Genomic DNA, 25,672 nt, shown 5'->3' with positions numbered 1-25,672 from the left:
TGAAGATGAAGGGGTCATATCCAGAGAATAAAAATAAGGGATGAGAGAGGATTTTACTAGGAGAAGGAGAAAGGGAGAGATAGAATGGGATAAATTGTCTCACAAAAAAAACAGACAAGAAAAGGCTCTTACAGTGGAAGGGAAACAGGGGAAGGTGAGAGGGAATGAGTGAATCTTATTCTCATAGGATTTGATTTAAGGTGGGAATATCATACACACTCAATTGGGTATGGAAATCTGTCTTACCCTACAGGAAAATGGGGTGGGGAACAAGAGAGTAGAGGGATGATAGATAGGAGGGCAGATTGGGAAAGGGGGTAATCAGAAGCAAATACTTCTGAGGAGGGCCAGAGTCAAAAGAAAGAATAGAATAAATGGTGGGGCAGGATAGGATTAAGGGAAATAGAGTTAGTTTTTCACAGCATGTATACTATGGAAGTGTTTTGCATAACTGCATATGTATAACCTATATTGAGTTGCTTGTCTTTTCAATGGAGGTGGGTGGGGAGGGAGGAAGGGAGAAAATTTGGGACCCAAAGTTTTAAAAAACATATGTTTAAAAAAATGTTTTCACATGCAACTGGGAAATAAGAAATACAGGAAATGGGGTACAGAAATCTATCCTGCCCTACAGGAAAATAGAAGGGGGACGGGATAAAAGAAGGGAGGGGAGAAATAGCAGAGAAAGCAGATTAGGGGAAGGGGTATTCAGAATGCATGCCATCTTGAGGTGGGGGAAGGGGTGAGATGGGGTGAAAATTTGGAACTCATAATCTTGTGGAAGTAAATGTCGAAAACTAAAAATAAATAAATTTATTAACAAAGTTAAAAAAATAAAAAAATAAAAACTCAAAAAAACCCCAACAACAACAACAAAAAGAAGTACAAATATCTTCTCTTTCCCCTTCTCTTCTAAAACTGTCTCAAAGCATACATTCTCCTATACCACCTTAATCCCTGAGAAAAATATGTTCAGCTTCAGTGCAGTTTCTATATAGTGTTCCCTTTAAGTATGTTTCCAAATATGGCAAATGTGGTTGATGAATGGGTGAGTCTACTTCTGCCATACAAGGACATGTAGGCCCCTTGGAATTTTACTACTCACTGGCTTGCTTCTGGCAAATCCTAGCATGAATTTCATCTCCTGGACTTCTGGTGTATTGCTGTCCTGACCTTTCAGATTTCATAAGGTTATTGCCATCTCCAATTTCCTGCACCAAAAGCCAGAAGAAATAGACATAATAGAAATAGAAGCCACAATAGTACCATGTGTTCACAGGCCACACTGATTTGGTCATGTCGGGTTGCTACAGGTTTAAGGTTGAATCTTGTTTCAGTTGAACATGACAGGCAGGAAAAAGCCACCGCCAAGACCTTGGTTCTGGCTGACTATGGCCTTTCGAATGCATCCCAGTTGTGGCTCTGCAGCCAATCAATAATCCATCTCTTCATCATGTGTTTAGAAGAACAGAACCAGCTACACAGCATGGGCACATATTTCAAATTGATGATAACCACATTTCCATTGAATGTTCTTATATCTTTCCAAAAGCAGGATACCTGGATCACCATACTATTCCAAATGGGTTTTGCATCAGTATTTTCCCCCTGGACATATACTAATATATTATATAAATTTTAAAAGCATGAGACAAGGATGAAATAAATGGTATAATATTTGTCTTATTTATCAATGGTACAAAATGCCCTTTGCTCTAACTAAAATATTAATAATAATTTTAATAATAATGTTTTAGTTAGAGCAATGTTACTAAATATGCTTCATTACTTCAGATAAATCTCTGTTCATGTTCTGAGGGATTGGACTGGCTTATAAATAATAAGTGTCAGTAATTAAGTATTCAGTTTATTTGATCAATGTAGCTATCCAAATATGTAAATTTATATTATTCAAAATATATTTTCATTGAAATATACACAATGCAGAAATCATAATAGTCATATATAGGTCATAATAGTCAGTGAACGTAAGAGATTTTCACCAGGATTCCTTTTTCTCTTTGTGTAGATATTAACCACACACAGTATAAGCAATTCACAGTATCAGGTGAATTGTCTCTGATTTTAACTCAGCAGAAAGTTTTAAATATGAATCCATTGCTTTTTATGTGGTCTTGCTTAATTGATTGTATCAATCCTTAATTTCCTAGTTATGTCAAGATATTTCAGTTGTGTTTTTATATGAGTGTAAACAATTATGAAAGGGCCAAGTTTGATCATTGCATGTAGGATGGGAAATAATAAATATGATTAAAACAGTTGGTTGGGACCAGGTTATAAAATATTTGAATGCCAAAAAGAGAAGTTTACAATTGATCCTGGAATCAATATGGAACCACTGAAGTTAACTGAACAAAGGGTTGAGATGGCCAGATTTGTGCTTTAGAAAAATTGCATGGGCAGTTTATGGAGGATGGATAGGAATAGAGAGAGGCTTGAGGTAAGGTGACCAATTAAGAAGGTATTGCAGGGCAGCTAGGTGACGCAGTGGATAGAGCACCTGACCTGAAGTCAGGAGGACCTGAGTTCAAATCTGGCCTCAGACCAAACACTTGACACTTACTAGTGGTGTGACCCTTAACCCCACTTAATCCCAATTGCCAAAAAAAAAAGAGGTATTGCAATAGTTCAGGCAAGAGGTGAAAAGGGATTGAGCTAGGGTGGTGGTTGTGCTAAGGAAGAAATAGGACATATGATTCTTTCAATAGCTCCTATAGATTCAATTTCCATCTCTATGCTGTTAATTCTCAGATCTACTTATTGAGCCCTAACCTCTCTGTTGACCTTTAGGCTCACATCTTTGACTGCCTTTTATACAACTCAACCTTGATGTCGCATAGACATCTTAAACTTAACATACCCCAAATTGTATTCATTAGCTTTCCTTTCAAAACTATCCTCTCTTCCTAACTTCCCTAGTACTGCTGAAAGTACCACACTTCTCCCAGTCACAACCTAGGTGTCATCTTCAGTTCTTCAATTCCTCATTTTCTCACCCTCACCCCACATATCTAATCTGTTTCCAAGGCTTAAGAATTTTACCTTCTTAATATCTCTCAAATGTGGCCCATTTTCTCTTCTGATATTGCCACCATCCTGGTTAAGACCCTCATCACCTCATGCCAGGGCTTTCAGTAGCATATTGGTTGGTCTGGTTTCCTCAAGTGTCTGCTCACTCTAGTCCATCCTCCACTCAGCTGCCAAATTGATTTTGCTAAAGCTCTTCCCTCTACCATGCTAAACCTCTAATAAACTCTAGTGATTCCCTGTCACCTCCAAAATAAAATACAAAATCCTTTGGCATTCAAAGTTCTTTTATAATATGTCCTCCCTTTTCAGTCTTACACCTTATACTACAACACACACTCTTATCTAGTGACACTGGCCTCCTTTTTACTCTTTGTACAGGGCACTCCATCTCCCTATTCTGTGCATTTTCTCTGGCTGTCCTCCATATTTGGAATCTTCTCTTTATTCATCTCTATTTCCTGACTTCACTGGCTTTTTTCAGTTTTTAGCTAAAGTCCCATCTTCTGTAGGACCTCTTTCCCTTCCCCCCTAATTCCCTCTGTTAGGTTTTTTTCATACATATTTATTAATGTGATGGATCTCCAAGTAGACTGTGAACTCCTTGAGAATGGGGACATCCTTTGGCCTTTTACTATTTCTCCAGCACTTAGCCCAGAGACTGACATAAGTAGATGCTTAATAAATGACTGACTGACTGACTGGACATAGCTGAGGGTTGTAGAGACATGGGCTGAGATTTGGCAGTTGAATAGATATGTGAGAGATTTGAAGAGGAAACTTCACAACTAGAAGAATGATGATATCCTTGAGTTAAAAAGTTCAGAAAATGGGTGGGTTTTTGGCCTGCTTTCACGGGTACCCAACAAAACCATGAGATGACTTGGGGGTCAGTGTGAGTTTGCTTGGTAGTAGTTGTATACTTTTAAATGTCACTTCACTAAGTTCTGCTATGAGTGTCCTGGTCAATGTGAGGTTTATAACTACCCTGAGGGACATATACCTATTGTAGAAGTGGGGTAGTTGAAATGGGATAGACTGAAGGAATATAGAGAGATAGTGAGTGAAGAGTAACTATAGTTGTATTTGAGATAAGCCCCAGGATACCTGCCCAAGAGCAAGTTGGAATGCCAACCCCCTCCCTATTAGCTAATCATGTACCCCTTGGTGTGATACCATAACTCTGTCCCCTTCCATATCATGTCACAACCACCTAGAGGACCAGGAACTTTGAAGATTACTGCTCTAGATAGCAAAAATAAGATCAATAAGTAGAAGTTAGTGGCAGTTATATTTTGATTTAATGTAAGGAAGAACTCCCTAACCATCTAAGTTGTTAAAAATGAAATAGGCTACTTTGTGAAATATTAAACTCTTCATCACCAAAATTTTCAATCAAAAACTGCATGAACAGTTTTCAGGGGTGTTGTTGAAGTTATTCATATATTATGTGAATTAGAATTTGTACAAATTACCTCTGAAGGCACTTTGAACATTAAGATACTTTTAAATTAAGATAGGAGATTCTTAGCATTAAATGTTAAATGCAAACAAGCTTTTCTTCCAGGCTTCCTATTTTTAAGTCCAAGCCTTAATGGACACTCTGAGATTTATTGATTTCTAAATACTTGTTTACTGCATGTTACATTCTTTTAAAAGGAACAGAATGAGCAGAGACTGACCGTCGGTATGTAACATAGGCATCCGTCCACATAAGAGTAATGCACTGGGTGGCGGTAGCATATAAAAAGGGTTACTTTGTAATATTAACTTTTTAACAATCATTTTTATTTTTTATACATATTTCCTTTATTTATTTATTTATTTTTGGCTAGGCAATGGGATTAAGTGACTTGCCCAGAGTCACACAACTAGTAAGTGTTATGTGTCTGAGGGCGGATTTGAACTCAGGTCCACCTGAATCCGGGGCCGGTACTCTATTCACTGCGCCACCTAGCTGCCCTAATAATCATTTTTAATAGAAACACTAGGCAATTCCACTCTGATTGGCACATACATATTTATTTGTGATAAGTTAAAGTGTACATATTAACTCCAATGTATAGTAATCCATAAGAGAAGTAACTCTCCAGTCTTACTTAGGGCAGACAAGTTCCTTGCCCTGGTCCTGGGAAGGACTCACCCTTCTGAACAAAGTATAGGAAGTTAGAAAGTTTAATTTTTGGTAAGCTATGCTGTAAGTGTGTCCACTTATTTTTTTCTATCTCAGTATCCATAACGGCAAAATTGGAATAAAAGATTATTTCACAAATTAATGTTTTATTATTTAGCAGCCATTAGTGTCCCAATTAAAATGTGCTTTCTAGTGATATAATAATTATAATTCATTTCTGTCTTAACACCGCAAATTTCTTGTGTCAAAAGAAACATGTAGTGTAAATTTTAGTGCATTACCTTGTGATGTTAAATGACAAATCTATTTTTGATGCTTATGAAGGGAAAGATATCACCTGATGTTTAAGATGTAAGGAGTCAAAAATAAATTCTATCAACCTTTAAATAGACATAATTTTTCTTTAGCACCTTTTCCATGTGATTCATGAGTTGAGAGGCCTGTTCACAATCAACTGTGATCTCACTTAAATTCCTTCCACCATAGATGTGAATCTCATTTTTACACCCTGAAAACAGAACTAAGAGAAATGGTTGAAAGGAGCAATTAAAAAGCAGTGCAATCATTTAAGAAGCTAATAAAAATACATCTTGATCCTTGTTATAGCAGGATCCTTATCAAATAGGTAAGTTCTAAACTGTTTCAACTTAGACTGAATAGAAGAACTGGAACTCAGTCTGAATACAGATGTGAATGCCTTTCATATATATGCAAATAGAATAAAATTAGTACAATCCGTGTTCTGAAAAATCAGTGTGATATATGAGATTGGGATCTGGTCCCCCTTTAAGACTATAAGCTTTAAATGAGTTGCCAATCTGCATCAGTGGAGGGACTGTACACACATAGAGTTTCTTCCTCTGATGTAATTATAGACCCAGATGTCCCTCTTACTCCCACAAAAAAGATGTTTCAATTATCAACATTCAAAAAGAACAATTGTAGAGTACAGAGAAGCAAACTATATTTTCTTTTCATTTTTAAGTATAAGAAATATTTTCTCAAAGAACTATTATGTCATTTTTGTTTATTTCTAGGATATTTAGCTTCTTGCATGTTAATGCAGATAATGTTGAAATCTTCTCTCTAGGGTTACTACTTTTTTCACTTTTGCTTTTTTAACATTTTTCTTAGGCAATAACTAGTCCTGAGGCTTAATCCTTATTTGAATGATGTGTGTAAAGGTACTATCAGACTGGGTTACCCCACTCAATGGAAGCAACTTCTAAACACTGTCTAAGTGCTAAAAAACAAATTCAGATTGTTATTGTCTTCAGAGGTAAAAACCATAGCTAAGGCAGGGGAAAATAGTCCAAGAGAAATAAAGCTGAACCAGATTATTGGAGTAAGTAAACAGGGAATTTGAAGATCAGGTTATCTAGAGATGTAGATTACTATATCAGTTGGAAAGGAAGATAGTGAGTAAGACAAGCTGAGACTAAAAATAAGTATTTTTTGTCAGTCAACTGCTTAGGAAGTGACCAGGACACCAAGAAGTCCTGGTTTTAATCCAAGTTTGATGGCCAATGATTAACTCTGGAAAATGAGCAGGAAACAACTGAGATTTGGGGACTAGCATCCTGAGAGTATTTGCAATTTTGAAAGAACTATTGACAATATTTGAGGAAGGAAGGAAAATGATATGTAAGACAGAGTCTTTGGTATGATGATTTTTCAGTCTAATCGTAGTAAAGCCTGAACAGGGAGAATAGGAGAGGGTCTTGCTATACAATTTTGGAGATTAGATTTGATTCATGTGGAGATGGGAAACAATATGATTCTTTCATTTTTCCTCCTCTTCCCCCTTCATCATTCTTACTGTCTTCACTTTGGCATATATATTGAATTCTGTAAATCCTGGGTATGGATCAATTATAGAATGTCCCAAGGACCTGAAAGTGTGTCCTTGTATACTTATATTTGGCTGCACAGAAGCCTAAACCAGAGCTAAAAATCCTTTAGGAACAAAAAAGAAATTTTGGTATTTTCTTATTACTATGGTCAAAAGGAAGCTAAGTTACTTGGTCTGTTTAATCTAAGGATTTACAATTCTATTTGTTTCTGATTTCATTAATAATTTTTTATCCTTACAATTATGAAAGTCACATCATAATACACTTAAGAATAAATTATGTGATGGTAACTAAATATGTTCCTCTTGTTCTGCTTTGTTGATATGAAAAAAATACAAAGATTTTTAAATAAGTGATTTTATTTTGTTAACCATCAGAGCTTTTTTATGTGGTGCAATGATTGTATCTTTAGAAGAGTATTTTGCTTGGAATGTAGATACACTGCAAAGTGGATAAGATGTAAGCCTTGGTAACTTGATGTGCTCTTAGTTAAAAATGGCTGCTCTTCTAGATACCTGATCCCTAGGACATGGTTTATGCTGTGATTTGATTTTTAACCTATAAAAAAATTCCCCCTGCAGAAATTCAACATGAATTTGTTTGAGGAAATGGACATAATGACAAAATGTGTCGAAGTGGTTTTTAAAGTTTTAGGAAAACATGCAGGCAGAACACAAATGATGAAACCATTTTGGAATCACTTGAGAGAGTAGGAATTATTATTATTATTATTATTATTATTATTATTATTATTATTATTAAGACTAGAGGTTCATTAAGCAACATGTATAGTTGTTCACTTTTCTAGGTGTTGCCCTGTGTCTAATAAAATATTGTAGCAATCTTTAAGGAACTATTTAAATAACACTTATATTTTAATTTTCAATTGTATTTCTTTGATAGTTATCAGACTTTTCTTCTCTTTAGTCTCTTGACCATGGACCCACTTGGCAAAGAGAACAGTTGGGGGCAGAGTAGAGACGGCATACTGGATAACAACTAGCACCAAAGGAAAATATGTTAGGCATGACTTCTGTTTTAGCAGTCAGCAATATAAAGATCGATCATTAAAGCCCGTTCCTGTACTGTGCTATTATGACATCTGGAACTACGATTCCCATAATTCTCTACAAATGGGAGAATCCACAGACCTAGGAAATAGAGTATTTATAAATATTCAACCTTGTCTGGTTTACTGAAAGTACACCATTTAAAGGAGCTTTTAGTTAATGTGCGAAGGAGCTCCAGTTAAATGAACTAGCTTGCATAATATTTAGAAACATAGTACTCAAGAGGTGCTAATCTTTTTCTAGTGGCCTCTTAGCTAAGAAGACTACAATTACCTGAACCCTTTTCAAGGGTCTTTTAGACTGAGTCTTTCCTGGGAAATATAAACTACAAATCCCATGAGGCAAAGCAGCCCATAAAGCCCCTAGACCTCTTCCAGTAGGCTAAAATCCAGATTAAGGCAACCTGAGCAATGCCTGAAAAAACAACAACAACAAAAAACACACTGGCTTTTCCCTCCTAGTCAGCTTCTCTATGCACTTCCTATACCTTTAAAAGCATTAGTGTGAGTTGGCTATGGAAAAAAGGAAAATCAGAGTGGGAGTGGTTGGGGGGGGTGGGGTGGAGAAATCACCTGTTCTGAGAGGAGCATGCTCACTGAAGAGGGAGGGAGAGGAGGAGGTGGAGGAGAAAGAGAGGGAGGGGACGGAACCAGCCCGGCACGGCTCAGATCTGTTTCTTCTCTAGCTTGGGAAGCAGGAGCTGCAGCAGCCAGGAGGGATCTCTAGCAAACGTTGTTTGATACCGGCCAACATGGAGGAAGCAGTAGCTACAATTACCTGCGAACAGGAGTAATCCACTGACTTCCGCTCCAGCCATCCAGCTGTGTACTAGAAAGGAGGGAAGCCTGATCCTTCACCCGTGGAGTCACATCTGTCCGTCTACACGCCCGACAGCAGGAGTAGGGGGTTATTTTCCCCTTCTGGCTGCCTGCATCTAGGCTAAGAGGCAAAGGAGGGTGGGGAGCTCGCCTGTGAGGAGCCTCCCTGAGCCATGGGCAACGAAGCGAGCTTGGAAGGGGAAGGTCTCCCTGAAGGGCTGACAGCTGCTGCGGCGGCGGCGGCAGCAGCCGGAGGAGGGGACGGCGGGGCGGGGAGCACCTTACACACCATGATCCCGGCCGGCATGGAGGCGGATCTGAGCCAGCTGAGCGAGGAGGAGAGGAGACAGATCGCTGCTGTCATGTCAAGGGCGCAGGGGCTGCCCAAAGGAAACGTCCCCCCCGCCGCAGCGGAACCACCTTCTATGCAAAGGCATGCACAGCATTATATGTATACATATATATATATATACATATATATATGTCTATGCAAACGTGTTACAGCTCCATAGGCACATATGTGTGAGCACGTATGTGTGAGTAGAGTGGTGCATAGATGTAACCTCCCTTTATTTTATTCTCACTAATGGGGTGGGGATACAGTGATCATTTGCTATCTGGATGGGTGAGGGAAAAAAAAAGGATTTCTAGTAGAGTTTTGCTGAAATAGCCAAGCATTACATTATGATGGGATTTTAGAATGGTTTTAAGTTGTAATTCTGCTCTTTCAGATTCTTCTTATCGGATGACATCCAGAGGCGTTTCTAATATATTAATCTGGAAGTATTCTATTTAAATAATACGAGATGTGTTGTGAGCTAGAGTAGTATTTTTGCCTGTATCTTATCTTTGAGAATATTAGAAATTTATTCCCTTTATACATCCCAGTTAATGATATCTTTAATAATACCTTCCGTTCTCTTGGTGGTTGTTTCTTTTCTTTCACCCTTAAAGGAAATCAAGGGGTATAGCTCGGATATAACTATTTTATGAGAATAATGAAGCATCCTGTAGCATATACCAATCAGTAGGTTAGTATTTTTCTGGCATGTCTATCAGTATAATTTTAAATCTTATGAATCTACCCTTTGTATATGCCAAAGTATCACTTTATTTCATAGAAGTACATGTTGTAACTTTTATTAAATTGGAAATAATTTATATACATTTTGTAACAAACAGTATATATTTACAGAAAGATGACAAACTCCTTAGTTACCTTCCTTAGCAAATGTGAGTCAGACGATTAATAGTAACCTGCTAATGTTCTCCCCACTTTCGTCCTTCCTATCTCAAATAAATTATTTTTTTTTTCTTAATTAGTAACAGTAAGAAGTGTGCACAATCATGGACAGAATGCTTGGCCAACCCCCATTATTGTAAACAGGCTCACCACCTCTGGGGAAGAGAAAAAGGACCACTTCCCTATCCATGGTCCTGAAATGAGTCTCCCTCTGTGATCACAATCTAAGAGGGAAAACATTGGTGCTTATTTTCTTATAGGGAAGGTGTCTAAACCTGAAGGGGAAAGAAAAAATAGAAACCAGAGTATAATTTTTCATTTATTTATTTGAAGTAAATAGTATTTTAATTTACATGAGATAATTGGGTTTATTGGAAGGATAATTGAAATAGGTGATTAATATATGTGTGTATTTAGAAGAAATGTTGAAAAATATTTTATGAAAATTATATTATTTTAATATTTAAAATTTTCAAAATCTATTGAGGTTTCTCTTGATTAAAAACCTTAATATACCAAGAAAACTACTATTCCCATTAAACTTGTGACTCCTCTAACTTTATAAAATATGATTTCAGCAATATTTCAGAATATTAGGAAAATGTTTTTGAAAATCATTCCAGTTTTTTCTATGTCACTTATATTTGTTGAAAACTTGAATTATTAGAAATTATGAATTAGGATTCAATATTATTTCTTAAACTAATATTAATTGACACAGCTTCTTAGGATCATAGAATTGGAAAGGAACTTCTTAGTAATTCACATCTAGTTCCATGATTTTACAGATGAGGAAATTGAGGCCCATCTGTCTTTCAAAATTAATTGGTAATAATATTTTTTTCAATGTCTCATGAAAAAGTTATTTCAAGAGGTCCAGGACACTGGTTAAACAACCTAGAAAATACTAGCTGTGATTTTTTTTTTTTTGCTTTTAATTTCTATTCATAGGACAGCTTAAAGAATAGCATTTTAGTCTATGAATCTATATGTAATAGATATTTTTTGTTTTAGCCACAGTCACATAATTATCACTTGTACAACAATACCTATGACCAATATGGTTTTCAGTCTCAAGATATTAGTGTCAAATAGAATCCACAGAGAAGACATATACAAGCTTTCTGATATCTACATTACATTTCCACTTTTCAGAGATATAGGCCTCTCTGTAAATAGCTTCAATTTGTTTCCCTTTTTAGGAGACTATTATTATAATTAGAGCACACAGTTCCTCTCAATAATGATAAAAAAAGAAACAAGTGCACACATGCATGCTTGTGTGCACAAACTCACACATATTCACACCTCTGTTTTCCATATTGACTGTCCTAAATTGTCCATAATAAAGTAGAAAAATTACTGACTGTACCTGTACCTCAGCATCTTCATCTATTAAATATGTTTGATAATATCAGCCTCAAATGGTTATTTTTGTGAAGGTAAATTATAATAACATCTGTAAAAGTATATTGAAAAAGTTAAGGCATTACATTATTAATAAGTAATATTAGTTATATTGCAATCAGATATGGTTGTGTTTCATTTTTTGGACAGTTGTTTGCTTCAGTTTTTCATTGTTAGTGGTTTGTTTTGTACTATCCATATATTTTATCATACGTGAAAGGCACATATTCACAGACTTATGAAAAAGCAGCTGATGTTGTGGAATGAGATCTGGAGTTGGATTGAAGAGACAGCTTCTAGTGCTGACTGCTATTAACTAGCTATTGAGAACTTTGGGAAAAATCATTTATTCTTTCTGGACTTCAGTTCTCTCAATTTGGTGATCTCTAAGATCACCTTCAATTCTCCAGTTTTATGCACCTCAGCACTCTGCTAAGTTGTGAATCTGTAAATGGTATTAGATGTTTCTGTTGGTTCTTTTATATCTCTCTAGCATAAGACAGCTACTATTATGACTGCTGTTTAATATACCAATTCAAAAGATATGTTATGGGATATTTCCCCCCTATAACTACCTGTCAGGGAAAAGAATTCAAATCTCATGATAAAAGGGCATTGAAATCAAAAGAAGGGCTAGGCATGGAGAGTTAGACAGTATGGTAGAAGATTAAAGGTGAAAAAGGAAGTGCTCCTTGTTATTTTGATCCCTTTTATACACATGAGAAAATGTAATTTTGTTACCTTTCCTTCTTAATGTTTTCTTCAGCTACAGATGGCTCAGTTCTAAAGTACTTTGCTGAGAGTCACTTCTAATTAGCAGGATATTGTTTTAGAAATCTGAGGTCTTCACTGATACTATTCTCCTTTGATATCTCCTTGAGCATTTCTTTCAGCCTCTCATAGGCAATGGTTACAACTAACCTGCTTTCTCCTACAGTGAAATAATGTCCAGGTTTTAAGAGGAATATAGGATATACTTTTTTTATTTTAGCACTTTGAAAGTAGAACTGTGGGACTGAAGTTTTGATAACAGTAGTTGGGGAAAGTTGGAGAAAGTTGTAACACAGTATATCATTTATAATTCAATCAATTTTTTCCTGTTGTTTAACTGCATAGATGCTACATTAAGAGATTATTAACCACCAAACTATGATTGGCTGAGATGTACATTTTAAAGATTTTTTTTCTAGTCATGTAATTATATCTCCCTTTCAATTTCCCCTTATTTTACACTCCAGTAACATCACCTTTGACAGCTATTAGGTATTAATCTCTCTGGTTCTTTTGCTATCCATAATTACAACAATTAATAGTAAACGCTTCCAGCAGTGAGGTCAATATAGTGATGTACACATTTCCTAACAATGAAGAGTCTTAAATTTCATATAATTAGTGCTTCTTTTTAATCAATGAAGCTATAACTGCTGGTAAAAGTAACTTTCAGTAACAATGCTAGTTATTGTTACAAACAGGTCAAAATTTCAGCATGGCTATTTGTATACTTTCTAGGTAACTCATATATGAGTTGGATGTGATAAAATAATCTAACCATAAGAAAATGAAAGTTGATTTGTTGAAAATTCATTATAAAACTTTTTTTATCAGAATATGATTCTATGTAATGATGGTTTGTCATGGATTCTGTCCAAGGTATTTTATTTACTGAATTACTAAAATAATTTGTATTAAATTTGTATTAAATTGATATCAACTATAATGTGTTCCCAGGGTATGGGTCCTAAGAACAGCATGAAAGCTCCAAAATATTCTGAAAAAATACCTTTTATTTGTGTGTTTTTTCCTCAGAGCAGAGCAGCCAGAAATGTTATCTACATTAACACAGAGAAATTGCTATTTGAAAATACCTTAGAGTTGAGAATTTCAATTCAGTAATTGTATAATAATTTGCTCCAGGAAATTTCATTCCTTGCAAATACTCCAAAAAAGGTCAATCTTACCCATAACTTGTACTCTGAGCTGAATATGATTTGTGTTATTATCAACCAACAATATTTTTATATAGTGGCCAATGTAAAATTCAAACATTTAAGTTTTGAAATACTAAAGCAGTTTAGTTACCTATTAGTTTTCCTCTTGTTTCAAAAATTTGTATAAAATTCTTCCAACTTTTTCTTTTTTAATTAAAATAAATTAAAATATTATCTCTAAAATACTAGGATAGGAGGTATTTACATCCTAGGGGAAGGGATGGAGATGCAATTGCTAACAAGTAGATGTTAATCAAGTTGAAGAAGGTGGTTTAATCTGTTTTGAAGTGAATAATTTACCTATCATAAACTCAAAGGGTAAGGTAAATTAAAAACCCAGGGTTTATTTCCCTAAAAGCTTTAGAACCTATATGACTTATTTAATGTTCATAAAGTGATGAGATATCCTCCCTCCATTCCAACCTCATTATGAGTTGCATATCTTTTTTTTTTAATATATCCCATTTGGGCTTGTACTCTCATTTCTTTAAGTCTATGTAGAATGATAAATAATAAAAATAATACCTCACAATTACATAGCTTATTACAGCTTACGACAATAGCTTTTATTCTCATTTAACATGTAAGAAAACTGAGATTCAAAAATATTAAGTGATTTTCTCACAGTTTTATAGTTGTAGAAAATATTAAAGCCAAATTCAAATGTAGGACTTTTAACTTGGAAGTTTAGTGCTTTTTCCATTTTATAAATAGAAACATGTAAAGAATTAATGTTCAAACAATGTTAAGATAAAAATACTTGCTAGAAATTTAAAAGTGAACAACCTTGGAATTTTCATAATTTGAAAGTAAGATAAAAATTTAGCTTCTCTTTTTAATACTTAAAATAAGGACTACTGAGACATGTTATTTCTTATACCTGCTTCTCTTAATGTGGTTATCAGTACTGACAATTTCCTATCAGTCTTTCATTTAAAAATTTTGTGTGGATTAACTGGCATTTATTTTATTTTATTTCTTTTCTTTATTTTTAAAATTAGTTAATGAAATATGCAAAATTCAATTTTTACCTTCTCCCCATTTGATGTCAATGAAAAAGAAAAGAAAAGAAAACTCTTTTTAGTAGATATTCATAGTCATGTAAAACAAATTTCCCTTCCTTTTAAAAGTAAGTTTGTAAGTTGCTTTTCAATGTGTATTAGATTTTCCAACTGTACTCAGCCTTCTACATAGTGAAGTGGGTAATTTCTTAACAATATGAATTTGAGATGACTACTAAAATATTAAATTCAAAGCTCACAGATTTATCATTTAACTAGTAAATCTTATATTCAACTTTGGCATTCACAGAACTTGAGGGTGTTGTTTGTCCTAAGTTTTAGCTATCAGCAAACTCTATCTGTGTGAATAGCACTGAACTGAGAGTAAAGAGATATGGGTCCCAGACTTTGCATTGCCAAAGCTAATAACCTTACTACACTGGGACAAATTACTTTTCTCTGGATTTCATTGTCTTCTTCATTAACATGAGATGGTTGGACCAGGTGATGTCGTGAGGTCCTTTCTAGCTCTAATATTCTCTGATTCTAAATTGCTTTGGTTCATTTTTCATTAGTCTTTCTTAATCAAAGAGAAGAGTTATTCACTGAAATTAAAAGTCTTCCCATTTACAAAGTGCATATTTAGAATCTAATTTATTCCATGAGAATGAATGTTTTTCAGTATAGCATGTTCTAGTAGCATCTTCATCAGTAGAATATCCATTATTTAAAAAAAAAACTTAATGTCATGGATCCCTGTAGAAATGAACTGTATTAGCAAAAAAGATCAGCCACTTGAAATATATAATTATAGATGTTTGAAAATGCATCATGTCATCAAAACAGTGAAGTAAAACCTATCTTTTGTATCTTTCTGTGCCCTGGAAAGAAATATGATAAATAACAGGGGAAGAAGAAGTAGAAGGTAATTAACCAGGGAACTGCTTATCCTCTTTTAGTGCCAGCAAGCAACAAGTATAAACTATATTGTAAGCATTTAGGAAAATGGTCATTATGGAAGTTCCTGATTCTAAGCAACTCATAGAGCCTTTTCTAGGGAGGCTCTTAGATGACTTAAACTCATTCTTCAGTATTAGCTACACTCCAGGAGGCATCTCTAAGGTTTAATTCTCATGACTTATATAGGAACAACTTTTTAAAAATCCTCCTCAATTTGTGCCATTGTCATGGGTAAAATAGTATTTGTAAGAATGCTTAATTATAAAAGAGTTTGTATAGGAACTCTAACTGTTATCTATAGATAATTTCAGGATAAAATGATGGTTCCACCCCCTGAATTTCTAAGCATTAAGTTTTGATAAATATATCTTGTGGGAATACTGGGTAAGAGCAACAGAACATCATGAATGTATTCATGCACATATATACACATGTGCAGGCATTGTAGCACACATACATAGACCCCATTCAATTTTCACTAAAGATGTTACACATTCATTTATTAATACCTTACAATACCATCTATGGGAATTTCTATCCCTCCTTTTCTCTGTAGCTAATTGGGAAATGGCCCTAGGCCTTGTAGACACTTAACTACCTCTTTTCTGCATTTCATAGGAATCCTAGGATTTTACAGCTGGAAGGGACGTTAGAGATCCTCTAGCCCAATGACCTCATTTTGTAGATGAGGAAACCTCAAAGTAAGGGCATCACTTCAAAGTATTTGATAACCTAGTCATTGATATGCAGTAAACTAGAAGAAATATAGTGTCAGCTCCAAAGCAAATTTTAAATATAATCTGAATTTATCTAGTTATTTAAATTTACTTATTAGATTGTTTCTATGTTGTGAATATAGTCAACCCAATTTTAGGAATGTCTACTCCATCAATATACTTAATATTAGAATTGCTTATGTTGCTTAGAATCCCTTAACAATACAAGCTTCTTCAGAATAGGGAATTTTTATATGTTTACTAATACAAATTTACAGTGTTTGCAAGTACATCCTTTGTATTTGTATGCCCAGTGACTAGCATAGTGCCTGGCACATAGTAAGTGAGAAATCAATGTATGTTGATTACTTGATTGGTAAATTCCATTATTTTTATTTCCTTTTCTTCTTTACTGTCCCAGGAAACCAGAGTTTGATACCAGTCATCATCCAAAGCAACCAGGGAAGCCTCCAGATCCTGGGCATCCTGGACAACTCAGTAAAAGTAGAACAACAGATACTTTGAGAACTGAGCAGAAATCCCCTGGAAGGAGCCCTTCTACTACTAGCCTGAGAGAATCGAAATCTCGAACGGATTTTAAAGAAGAACAAAAGTCAAGCATCATGCCTAGTTTTCTCACAGATTCCAACCCATTAAGTGCTGTCTCATCTGTTGTAAATAAATTTAACCCTTTTGATTTGATATCAGACTCTGATGTATCCCAGGAAGAAGCCACCAAGAAACAAAAAGCTGCTCAGAAGGAACAGGGGAAACCTGAGGGAATCACAAAACCTGCATCTCAACAGCAGTCCCCTAAACCAATTACAAAACCACAAGGGCCTCCCAAAGTTACATCTCAGCAAGCTGGTACTACCAAATCAATACCTCCTCAACAACCTGGAAAAACCAAGCCTCAGTCTCTTGGGACAGGAAAGCCAACTCAAGCTTTAGGGTCAACAGAAGAAGAAGATTCGCGATCAGAACAGGCAAAATCACAACTTCAGCAGCGAGGTCCAATCAAATCTCAGCTAGACCCTGCAAAATCAGATCCTGCTAAATCAGTATCACAAGGCCCATCCAAAATACTTTCCCAGCAACCAGGGCCTACAAAACTACCTGCCCAACAGCCAAACCCCACAAAACCACCTGTTCAGCAGTCAGGCCCCACAAAACCTCCCACTCAGCAGCCTGGACCAACAAAACCCCCCACTCAGCAGCCAGGGCCCTCAAAACCACCCACTCAGCAGCCAGGGCCCACAAAACTACCCACTGCCCAGACTGGGGCTTCAAAGACCCTCACCCAGCCACCAGGGACCACAAAACCATCTACCCAGCAGCCTGGGCCTTCAAAGACCCCCACCCAGCAGCCAGGGACCACAAAACCCCCCCCTCAACAGCCAGGACCAACAAAACCCCTTGGTCAGCAGACAACAAAACCATCAAGCCAACAAGCAGAGCCTGGAAAACCTTTGCAACCACAATCAACTTCATTTCCATCTACAGCACTGACATCAGCACAGGCCCCCCGCAAAACCTTTTGTCCTCTTTGCAGTACCACGGAACTTCTGCTACATACGCCAGAAAAGGCCAATTATAATACTTGCACTCAGTGTCAAACAACTGTCTGTAGCCTGTGTGGGTTCAGTCCGCCACATGTAACAGAGGTCAGTACATTTATTGTAGTCTCTCTTTCTAGAGTTAGTGAATCTAGATAATGGTGTCTTTATCCTGAAATGGTATTGTTCAAAACAATCTCATGATTTTAATGTCATGTCACTCTTTATTAAACACAGGCCATAAAGATAGAAAGGAAATTAGATAACATCTAGTTGAAACCCTTTCCTTTGCATGTGAGGAAAAATGAGGTCCTTAAATGTTAAGTGACTTATTTCATTCTATATGTACAGGTGGTATGTAGTAAGTTGGGATTCAAATAAAGATTATGTCTAAAAATCATTACTCTCCCTTCTACTCTGCTGAGCATATCTTTTTTTTTAACCTGACATTTATCATAAAACAATGCATAGTTCTTAGAAACATTAATGTGAACTATGTTCTCAGCATTATTGGTATCAATTCTGACATTTTTTCCTGAGATGCTCTATGATTTTCATACAGTTTGACAATTGGTTTTATATCACCAATCACCAAGTTTATTGAATAATGTACCTACTGTGTATCTAGCACCATGCTGAGTGTTAATACTGCTGTCTAAAAGTAAAATGATGTTGTTTTAGTAGGTGGCAAATCCTTACTAGAGGAGAACATATTACATAGCAAAATCATGAGGCAAGCCATGATGATATAGCAAATTAGGAAGTTTGCAGTAGTTATGGTACCCTAATTAAATGAAAGAGGGATGTTACAGACTTAGAACTGAAAATGTAGGGTTTTGATGTCCAGATGGTGGACAGGACCTGGTTCATTTTCTACAGTGAATGGAATATCCCTGAAGGAAGGCAATGGCATTGCCTAGTCAGGCTGGAGAACAGCTGGTAAGTGGGCAGACAGTGAATTTTGGCCTTGGAAACCAAATGAGGGACAGTCGGTGGAGTGGATAAGCCACGACTCATGTACATGTTAATTTAAAGCTTTATACAGTTTAATTATTCCCTGGACAGAAGGCTTGTGCACTATAGTCATAATGAATAAAAATCAGTATTACTAATGACTTTTGTTATTAATGACAAATCTTATTTCCATTAGTGATCATAATTATTACAATTAAAAATGATAATGTATGTTCAGAAGGTGTTCCCTTAATATATTACAATCTCAACAGTATATTATCATGTAGCTGACTACTGTCCATGCTGTTGCATCTTAATACTAATTGTTAGTAATAAAATGGCATTTACATAGTACTTTAATGTTCAAGTATAGTACCTTCCCCAAAACATCTGGTGAGGTAAATGGTACATGTTTTTATGCCCATTTTATAGTTATGAAGATGGAGGTTTAGAAAATTAAGAGTGTTGCCCATATTCACAGTTAGATTGTTTTAGAGCCAGGTTTTCTATCACCTAACCCACTGTTTTTTTTTTTCCATCATGCAGCTACTTTAGCCATTAATAATCATTCAATCAATACACTTTGAAACTTGGGAACTATCACGTATTGGTCACAAGATAAAGATAAATGAGACATTACTAACCAATCATGTTGCTTCCTAATTTCTGATAGGGTTTTTGTTATTTCTTTCATATTACTATTGCTAAGTGGCTACTGCCTTTAATGAGGTAATAACACTGACCAGGCAGAAACCTCCCCTCCTTAAATCAAAATATGAAAGAGAAAAAATAAGATTCATGAAATATGAATTTTTGCCACTTTGCCACATCACTCAGAAAAAAAGAATATTTCAACTTGATATTAAGTTCATGCCAAGAATTCATAAGACATGCCTTTTCCTCTCAAAAAGATATGTATACAAATAGCAATATAAAGTAGAAAGGGAAGTATGAATCTGATTAAAGATTTTTGAGCAGAAGAATGACATAGTTCTAGTTATACTTTTGGAAGATTAATCAGGCTGTAATATATCAGATGGATTAGAGAAAAGAAAAACTGTAATTTGGGTGGCTAGTTAGAAAGCCATTGTATTAATGCCTAATAGAAGCTATTAGGTCCTACATGCAATATTTGGAGGTAGGGAATCTGGGTTTAAATCTTAGGACTCGCTGTGTGACTGTCTTCAATCTTTATTTGTAAAAGAAGGCACAGAACTTCTATCTAGACCTAAATCATAGGATCTTCAGATGATACTGATGGGAATGTAAAAGGGAGGGCTTACATGAGCTAGCTTGTTAGTAGATTCATTAGGATTTGATGACTGATTAGATATGGGGGATAAGGAAGAAGTTAAGAATGACTTTCAACTCTGGGTGAAGAAGTGACAAGTTTGTTGAAACAAAGGGCTATTTCTTACTTCAAATGGTTTGTGTTCTCATTGATGTGGGTACTTTTCCCAATGGTGCACACCCACAATCCATCCATATCTTATTTAGGGAAGCCTCTGCCAATGTTTTTTTCAATAAATCTTCCATCTGGGGTCAGCCCAATATGCTGGAGGCCTTCATCTTGGTTCCTTAATATCACATGAATATCACTAGAGCAAATGAGTAGTTCATTAGTCATCTTTTGATCTCAACACAAGATTGTCATTCATCCCAATTATGTGGCTTCCTGCATGCAAATCACCATTGGACAAAATGCTCACCACCTTTCCCTACAGTGATTTCTTGATGACCCCTAATTTTGATTCTTTAGAGATTGTGTGTAGGCTAAAATTCATGGTCTCATAGCTTCAGCAAAAGAATATTGGTTTTGAAAAGCTGAATTTTTGTTTCGGAAGAAACATGTATTTTTGAAAGGGCTGCACAATTTTCCAAATGCATTTCAGCTTGTACTCTTTCTCTCCTCTTGAATTCTTGGCCTATATCATTGTCCTTTTTTTTTGCAGTCACTATCTTAAATATATGTATTAATGTTCCACCTCACTGGATCATGCATATTGATCATGAATATCATGATATGGATAGGTATTTTTCATTCTCTTGTTTTTTCCTGGTATCTTAGCCTGAACATTTTAGTGGTTGGGACTTTCATTCAGAAGTCTTTGTAATAGCCTAGACCTTGCTGCAGACAGCATAATGTTATTGGTAAATAGCATCTGGAGAACTTAATGATATGTGGGGAATTTCTCTTCCATTTGGATGCTGCTGTACCTTTTCCACCTTTGGTGAGACCATCTCTCCTTGTTTTATGTTTTGCTTCATCTTAATAATTGGGCCAAGAACTATTGAGGAAAGGTATCTTTGCTATGTCTCTCAAGAAATCCTATATAATCTCAAAAGATGCATAGGAGGCCCATCTCAGAAGAGCTTTTAAAGCTTCATTTTTTTCCTCTATGAAATCAGATGTGTTTTTATACTTAATAAACAACAAATACTAGATGATATCTTAGTCTCTGAACTGTTGTCAGTTATGTGACTGTAAATCTGTAGTTTACTGTAGAAAATTATTTGAAAAAGATCTCATTTTTCATCAAATATGTGCTTGATACACATGTAGATTGTTCTCATAAAGATTTGTGTAGAGGTAGAAGAATAAGTATGTTGGCAAGTTGTTACTGGAATCTTCTGAATTAACTTTTTGTTCTTTTGATTGTAGTACCATTTAAATTTTTCTAATAATATATGGTCTTTGCCATTTTCATATATCTTGAGAAGCATTTTTCTATGCATTTATTAAGTAGTTATTATTTATCAGGCACTATGCTAGGCAGTGGGTATACAGAGACAAAAATAAAAGTGCCTGCCCTCAAGAATCTTACATTCTATCAGGTGAAGCAACATCTCCACAGAAGAGTAAATATAAATTAGACGCAAAATAGATGTAAGGTATTTGGGAGAGGGGAGGGCTGAGGGGAAGGTCATGGTTTGGATAGATGTTATGCAGGAAAGGCCACCTTGAGCTTTAAATGACAGCAAGGATTCTTTGAGGGAGAGGGGAGAGGGCTGTGCACTGCAGAGTAACCTGTGTCAGGAGATGTAGAAGGAAGATGAAATGTCACATATGGTGAATAACAAGGAAACTAGCCTAGTGAGAACATAATGGGCATAAAGGAGACTAAGCTGAAACAAGCCTGGAAAGGTAGGATGAAGCCAAATTGGGAAGGGTTTTAAGGGTTAAAAAGAAGAGGGTTTACTTTTTTTTCTTAGAAGCAAGAGAGAACCATTAAAGTTTCTTTAGCAGGAAAGTACTTTTGGAATATGAGTTTGGTGGCTATGGGGGGGATTGTTAGAAAAGGCAGAGAATGGAAGCAGGGGGACCAATAAAAAGGCTATTGCATTTTTCTAGGTTAAAAAGTGATAAGGACCTTCTCTAGAGTAGTGTCTATGTGAGTAGAAAGAAGAAGGTGAAGTGAGATATTATAGAGGCATAATTTACAACAGTCAGCAATTGACCAAGGAAAGAGGTAGAGTGAAAGTTAGGCATCACTTTAAGGTTTTCAACCTGCATGATTGGAAAGATAGTGATGCTTTTAACATAAATATGGAAATGAGGGAAGAAGGGAAGGAATTCTTGAGAAAAGGATAATGAGTCCAGTTCTGTACATATTGTTTGTGAGGTGTCTATGAGATATCCAGTTGGATATTTCCCATTAGCAGTTAGTCTTGTGGGACCAGACTTCAGAAAAGAGATTAGAAATGGATATGTAGATCTGGGAGTCATTTACATCAAGATCATTGTTGAATCAATAGAGGGTGATATTACCAATAGACATAATATAGAGAAAAATAGAGGGCCCAGGACAGAGTGCTGGGGTGAAGCCACATATAGAAAGTGATACATGGGAGCTGATGCAGCAATGAACATTGAAAATGAGCAGCCGTGTAAGGCTGAGTATGTCATCAAAGGAAACCAAGAGAGAACGGTGTCACCAAACCCAGATAGGAGAATATCTAAAAGGCACGATTAGAAGTGTAAAATGTCATAAAAGAATCTAGTAGGATGAGAACTGAGGGAAAAAAACTATTGTATTTACATTGTGGAAAGTCTTAGAACTGTTTCTGTTGAGTAATGGATGAGTTCAGAAGCCAGTTTTGAAGGTGTTGAGAAGTAAATGCCATGTGAGAAAGTTTAAAGTGCAAGTGGGGAAGCAATCATTGTAGAGGTAGTGTGGTGTAGTTATTAGGAAAATAGTCTCAGAGTCAGAAAAACCTGGGTTCAAGTCCAGCCTCTGGCAATGTGGTGCTGGGAAAGTCATCTAATCCCTCAGTGGCCTTCAGTCCATTCTCAAAGCCTCTAAGTTACAGAGGCTGACAGTTAATGAAGTTAACCTGCATTAGTGGAGAGATTTTCCGAACTGGTAATTACCTATACCAGTGAAATAACAAGGCTACAGCCCCCTCTTCCTTAGACTACATGGTGTATTTTTTTCCATTCAAATATTTTGAGAATGAATCCTTCAACATCTTCAACAATTTTCCTTCCAGCACAATCCTCCTGTCTGTACTTGATCTGGTTCAGTAGTTCTTGTTCTTATTTCCCTTAGCGTAATTTTCATTTTGTTACACAGAGCATGTTAGAGTCTAAATCTGGTGATTTTATTTTTAGTTGTAAAGAAAATTGTGATAGAAATATTGATAGCTGTCTTCCATTGTTTTGGTGTTTTCCATTTAGTTCTATCTTTAAGTGCTCTTGAAATGATTGTCTTGCTTTTTTCAATCTTTATTACTCTACCCTCTGTAATTAAGTGTTATGGCTCATAATGTTCCACTGTTCCTTTCCATAAAATTTTGAAAATGAATTTATATTCCAAACTAATTTTTGCCTTAGATTAACATTTCTCCCTATGTGGCAAGGAAATCAAATAAATTATGTTTTAGACTTACAGGAAATGCTGCTGGTATGTATTGATATCTGTTCTATTCATTTCCCATTTTCATCAACAATAGCTTATTTAAGTAGGTTAAGTTGGTTATGTTTTAATCATAACCCCTATCTTGTTATCGTTATCCTTCTAATGAACTCTAATCCAGTAAGTCATTGGTCTATACAGAGGTGCAGAACCTGCAGCCTTGAGGTCACATGTGGCCCTTCAGGTCCTCAAGTACAGCCTTTTGACTGAATCCAAACTTCACAGAACAAATCCCATTAATAAAAGGATTTGTTCTGTAAAACTTGGATTCAGTGAAAAGGTTGCACCCAAAGACCAAGAAGGCCACACATGGCCTCGAGGCTGCAGGTTTCCCACACCTGTAATTATACACAAAAAGGAGAGTGGACACTGATAATTGTGGGATTTTTTTTCTGTCTATTACTATGCAGTCAATTTCATGGTTTAAAAATATTATTTAACACTTTCATTGTTTAGCAATTTCTGACTTTTTTCTCAAAGTAAGCATTGATCATATAAAGCCTTCTGAGTAGATTATGTCTTTTGACTTTTTTATTTCTCAATAATGAGTCACATAGCTTCTAGTTAACAACGTATTCTAACTTTAAGCATACTTGGGCAGGTTTATGCCTGTGTGTGTTGTGGTGGAAAAATTGTAAAGGATGTTCACAGTGGAAAAAAAAAAGAGATCATAAGCTCTGAATTCCTGGTGTTAGCTGCTTGATTCTAAAACTGCAGGTTGTTCTGGGAGTTTGTTGCTGTTAGTTAAGTGGATCAGGAATGCCAAAAAGTAGGGTTGCATGCCCCAACTCTCTCCTACATTTCAATATGACTGTCCTTTATTGGTCCTCATCATTTTAAAACTCTTTGAATAAGGGTATATTTATTATAAGAACATATTATTAAATATTATTATTGAATATTATACAACCCAATTACAACAATGTAATTACATTACAAAAAACTTTATTAAGTGTTAATTAATATATGGAAGAAATTATGCTAAGTACTAGAGGGTACAATGAATACAAAGAAGAATAAGAAGTGTCCTATGTTTTCAAGGAGCTTTACAACCCAGTGTGTAAGATAAAACAAGTGCATTAAAATTATGATACAAAATAGTATCTCATTAGTATATTGCAGGAGTACAAACCAGGTACCATGAGACATCTGGAGAGGGAGAATTTATTTCTGGCTGAGGTTTAAGGGGTAGCTTTGTGGTAGAAAGAAATTAGATGGGCCTTGAGAGTAAGATATCAAGAAGAGAAGAATGGATAGTAATGTAGCATAGCAGATGTCACAATGGATGACTTTATTCTGATAGAATATAACCTTGTTAGGGTTAGGGCTGTTTTCATTTTCATCCTTGTATCCCTAGCACTGAGCACAGTGCCTCATACATGGTTATTGTTGTTGTTCAGTCATTTCAGTTGTGTCTGACTCTTTGTGACCCTCCCCCTCATTTGGGGTTTTCTTGGCAAGGATACTGTAGTGGTTGGCCATTTCCTTCTCCAGCTCATTTTACAGATGAGTAAACTGAGGCATTCATGGTAAAGTGACTTGCCCAAGGTCATACAGCTAGTAAGTGTCTGAGGCCACTCAAGTTTTCCTGACTACAGGCCTGGTGCTCTATCCATTATACCACCTAGCTTCACCTCTTATACATAGTAGGTCCTTACAAAAAACTTGTTGAATTGAGTTGATGGCAAGTAGTCTAGATTAGTAGAAATGTAGAGTAATATAGCACTAGAACTGGAGAGACTTTAGAGATTATTTTGTAGATGATGAAATTGAGACCCTGAAAATTAAGAAACTTGACCAAGGTCACAGTTAGTAAATATCATAGCCTGACTTGAACCCAAGTCAATTGATTTCTAATTTAATATTCCTTCTGCTCTTATCATGTGGTAGATTGGAGTCAGATTGTAGAGGGCCCTTAATTTTATTTTTAATGAAGTTTGAGCTATATTTCTTAGGCAGTGGGGATACATTTTTAGGATTAGAGCAGGGCAGTGATATGAACAGACAT

General features: G+C 35.8%; 1 protein-coding gene across 1 annotated transcript in view; it reads left to right on the top strand.

Annotated features, from left to right (window-relative positions):
• The first annotated feature begins 9,096 nt into the window (after positions 1 to 9,096).
• PCLO (piccolo presynaptic cytomatrix protein) overlaps positions 9,097 to 25,672 on the top strand; it is a 539,133-nt gene continuing 522,557 nt past the window's right edge. Inside the window, exons 1-2 of the mRNA XM_027838890.1 lie at positions 9,097 to 9,356; positions 16,660 to 17,902. Of these exons, the coding sequence (XP_027694691.1) occupies positions 9,097 to 9,356; positions 16,660 to 17,902 (1,503 nt within the window). The remainder of the gene's footprint in view (positions 9,357 to 16,659; positions 17,903 to 25,672) is intronic.

This window comes from Vombatus ursinus, unplaced genomic scaffold, assembly GCF_900497805.2.
Source record: "Vombatus ursinus unplaced genomic scaffold, bare-nosed wombat genome assembly UNPS02014830.1, whole genome shotgun sequence".
NCBI lineage: Eukaryota > Metazoa > Chordata > Mammalia > Diprotodontia > Vombatidae > Vombatus > Vombatus ursinus.
The sequence above is the reverse complement of the archived record's forward strand: the minus strand, read 5'-3'. Positions and strand labels throughout refer to the sequence as shown.